The 4287-nt window shown below is 39.9% G+C and overlaps 1 protein-coding gene across 2 annotated transcripts in view; it reads left to right on the forward strand.

Moving 5' to 3' along the window:
• The first annotated feature begins 6 nt into the window (after positions 1 to 6).
• Positions 7 to 4287, forward strand: part of daglb (diacylglycerol lipase, beta) — a 20611-nt gene continuing 16330 nt past the window's right edge. For both annotated transcript variants that reach the window (XM_014028487.1, XM_014028494.1), the window contains exons 1-4: positions 7 to 923; positions 1004 to 1155; positions 3053 to 3227; positions 3314 to 3581. In XM_014028487.1, the coding sequence (XP_013883941.1) occupies positions 829 to 923; positions 1004 to 1155; positions 3053 to 3227; positions 3314 to 3581 (690 nt within the window). In that variant the 5' untranslated portion in view covers positions 7 to 828. The remainder of the gene's footprint in view (positions 924 to 1003; positions 1156 to 3052; positions 3228 to 3313; positions 3582 to 4287) is intronic.

Genomic DNA, 4287 nt, shown 5'->3' on the forward strand with positions numbered 1-4287 from the left:
GTGTGTGTGTGTGTGTGTGTGTGTGTGTGTGTGTGTGTTACCATTGCTTTATTGTTAGTTTTATCAATTAGCAGTTTAGATTCTAGTACTAGTAATTTTGGAGGTTTCTGGGTTTTCAAAAGCATAATTAGACAGTGACCGCAAATTTAGGCATTGTCTGGAAGTTCCCATTAAAAACTTTGATTTGAATTCTTATTATAAAACAAGTTGTGTATTTTAATTGTTTTTATTTAGCCACCACCAGCTAAAGTCCACAACCGTAATAAGACCGGAACTTGTGCTCTATAAATTTTGTTTCGGTCAGGGGACATTTTATAGACGGACACGAAAACGAAAGTGTTTTCATTTGTAGCATTTACTGAAAATTACCATTATTTATACTGAAAAACGTGTTGGCAGTCACGGAATCTATCGTCTTTTTATAGAAAAAAATACGATATTTTTAACAACATAGCTATAGCCAGCTAGCAGGTGGCTAACGCAGCTGTACGTTTTTGTTAGCTGTCCGTTAGGTACGTGCTAGCAGATGGGAAGCCTCAACAATATCAATGCGACTCTGTGGTTATAGTTTATGTAGTTTTAAATTTAGTATAAGCAGGTTTTAAGAGTCAGTTTCACTGTTCGCGTTCGAGAAAGAAAAAAAGGACACGGAAATTTCGCAACACAGTAATGTGATCGCGATTATCGTCAATAAATGGGTGTAGGCGTTGATTTGGTGGTGAAGTAATGCCCGACCATGTTGCTCAGCACAGCCCTGGTTGTGTTTTAGTTGCGAACAGACAGACTCGGTTAGCCTAAGAGAAGGATTTCCACCTGTTTACCTGCAAAATGCCCGGAATGGTGGTGTTTGGACGGCGGTGGGGGATCGCCAGTGATGATCTAGTGTTCCCGGGCACCTTTGAGTTGTTTCTACGTTTGATCTGGTTTGTTCTCCACTTTTATCAGTTTCGCGAAGCTGTAATTCTCTTACTCAGCTGTGTTTTTTCATGTTGTTTGTTTCTAGGTGGATTGGAACTATGATCTTGCTCGTTTACCACAAGGGTCATTTTGATTGTAACGGGAGACTGGTTTTACACAGCTACCTGGTGGGACTGCTAGTTGTGCTGGGGCTCATCATCCTGTCACTGTGTGCCATCGTGTATGTGAGCGCTCAAGGTAACTATTTTTACTCTGAAGTTCTTCCACTTTAATATGTGATCACAAGTTGAAAGAAAACACATTTTTATGCGATGTCAAATTGTCTAATGCAGTAATGTGTATTGGTGCTGCTGTACACACATATTTACAGCCACTCAGTTCAAATCCTGACCCTAAAGCTACACATGAAATCTCCAAAGAGCAACCACTGCATAACCTCTTACACTGTGTCATTTTTCTAAAGAAAAAAAAAACGTGTTGCCAATTGCAAAGCATCGTGGTCCAGTTTGGGGGCATCCAKCATGTGTGAAAATGGGCTGTGTTGATCGCTGTGCTGTGTTTATGTGCAACAGTGATCGTAGATACATGAACAGTYAAGAAGGAATAATGAAAACTTGTCGCACCAAGGTTCAGTATGATAGTACAGGTCTGATTCTACGATATGTTTACAGACATCTTGTGTCATGTTTGACGCCGACAGATCAATTTGGGCACTTAATATTACAAAAGATAGGTATGGATTATCTTCAAACTTGAACACATGTATATAAATTGATGTAGTTCATTTATTAATAATAACTTACACCAAACAGACATTTACAGACAAAAAACTAATGCACTTAGCACCATTAAAACACATAAATGAACTATTAAAATGRTCTGTGGCCAAGAAATACGTTTTATACTCAGCATGTAATGAACCATAGGTCAGCCTGCCTCAAGTTTAAAGGTGTTTATGACTGAGCCCCACTGGTGATAATGTTGTTCATACGATCACTGTATACCTGTATTTTCTCTGGCAACAGATTTGATATTGTGTGAAACTATAGTATTTAATAAATTGTATTTATATAATAGTTAAATTATAACAGTATAACGGGACATCTATTTTGCATCTCCAGATTGCTATTTTAGGCACCAATCCCTGGATAAGTATGTCCTTTTTCTCATTAGAAGGTGGTAAATTTTGAGAACCTGCCCATGGTTGAGTTCTCTCTCCACAAACAAAACACACAAAAACACAAACAGTTGCACATCATATCCGGTAGGTGGCGCCAAACAGCATCTGAGAAACGGTCCAATGAAGAGGAGTTTTAGGGTTTGCTAAAAATCTGTTTGTGCACACAGATATCTGAAGWTCCTTAATACAGACTGAGGTCTGGGCATGCCTTGTGTTGACTTTTTGTATGATAGATGACCTCACATTTGACTTTAGTAGTTACAAACTGCAGGGTAATCACCTCTGCTCTCTTGGGTTGGGCAATATTGGCAAAAAAATTAATCACGATTTATTGTGGTAATTTAGCCGATAACGACTAATTTGACGAGTACCTGGACGCCCTCATGTCCTGGTCACATGAACAATTTAAAAACCACTCTCATCAAAAAATCTGTTCCAAATCATGTCAAAAGTACAGACTTCAGGCTATGAATCAAATTTTTAAATTGTGTTGATAGACCAAGTAAAAACTGAGTTATGATAAATAAATTACAGAAATTAATGTTTCTCATTTTTGAAGCAGACTGACAAGGGAAATCTCCAGTCAGTCTGCCTGGTGGCATTAATCGTATTAATTGTCAAGTGCCAAAAATAATCGATTAATGTTTTTCTGACGATTAATTGCACACGATACGATTATGCCCAACCCTACTGCTCTCCTCCACCAGGCAGTTGGTGTGAGTGTGTGGATGTATGGCATGTGGCCAAACAGGATCACTGTCAGTACATGTTTATCTTGTTGTAAACTTCATTCTGAGTGATTCATTTCCTTTTGAAAGTTGGATTAAATAATGTCAAAACAAGGCAGGTTTTGTAATGCTGGACTTTTTCCTCATTTTGGAGCCAATAACGGCGTGTCTACTCCTGTGTCGTGTTTCTGTAGATTTTACTAATATTTCTCTGTTTTCTCATCAGGCACGATAACGAACACGGGTGCGCGGCGCTCCATGCCTATGCTGGTGTACCTGCGAGCTCTCCTTTACATTCCTGAGCTGGTGTGGGCCTGYCTGGGAGCTTTCTGGGTGTCTGACGATGGCCGAGGTTGCGACCCAGCCACCGTGGGCTCGGTCATTGCTGCCGTGATCGCGAGGTGGGTATTTGTACGCGTCTTGTTTGAATTTCCAGCGGACGGACGATGAGCTTCGATCTTACCCGCTCCTTTCTCCTTTACACCAGCTGGATCATACTGCTGTTCACGGGGTTGGGTGTAGTTTTCGTCTTCGATCCACTGGGAAACCCCCGTCCTCAGCCCGGCCCCGTGGAGCCGCTGGGGGTGCGGCACCTGGAGAGCAGCGGGGGCTCCCAGTTCCTGGTCACTGCTCGCACSCTGGCCACCAAAGTGTGGGAGTGTCGGCTGCGGCTGCTGTGCTGCTGTCTGCCGCAGAACGAGAGCCACCAGGCGGCCTTCTCCAGCATCTCGCAGCTGTTCAGCGACTTCTTCTCGGTAAGAAACTCAGATCTGATCAAAATACTGCAGAGAAGAAAAAAAAGGAAAATATAATAAGATATACTGTACATATACAACCACAATCCCCAAAAAGCTGCAGTTTTGTTTAAAATGTTAATAAGTGCAACTATTTGCAAATATCATAAACCTATATTTTATTCCCAACAGAACTAAGTAACATCAAACTTTTAAATTAAACCACTTCTAGGGAAAAAAAGAAGTAATTTTAACAACTGACGGCAGCAAAACATTTAAAAAAAATTTGGGACAGAGTCAACAACAACCTAAAAGTACTGTAAATGATACAATAAATACAACCAGAGGAACATTTTGCAGCTAATTAGGTTGACAGGTCAGTAATAGGACTCATTATAAAAAGCTCATTTAAGAGGCTGAATCCCTGAAGTGAAGAGGTTCACCACTCCAAAACAAACTATGTAAAAATCACGGTATAATGTGTTAAGATAATGTTTTTTAATGAAAAATTGGGAAGACTGGTCTGATTGTGTTCTGGACTTCACTAGACTGTTCCAAAAATCATCGTCTGTAAACACAGGTGCCACCCACAAATGCTGCTTAAAGGGATCCCTGATTAGTTGTAACATTAAACTTTATTTGATAAACATTTATTTTAACTGTAAAATAAAGACTGTAAAAATACTGCAGGCTGTTTAGTTTTGTAAATTAAAAATATATATATATT

This window comes from Austrofundulus limnaeus, unplaced genomic scaffold (genome assembly GCF_001266775.1).
Source record: "Austrofundulus limnaeus strain Quisiro unplaced genomic scaffold, Austrofundulus_limnaeus-1.0 Scaffold5, whole genome shotgun sequence".
In the NCBI taxonomy this organism is placed as follows: Eukaryota; Metazoa; Chordata; class Actinopteri; order Cyprinodontiformes; family Rivulidae; genus Austrofundulus; species Austrofundulus limnaeus.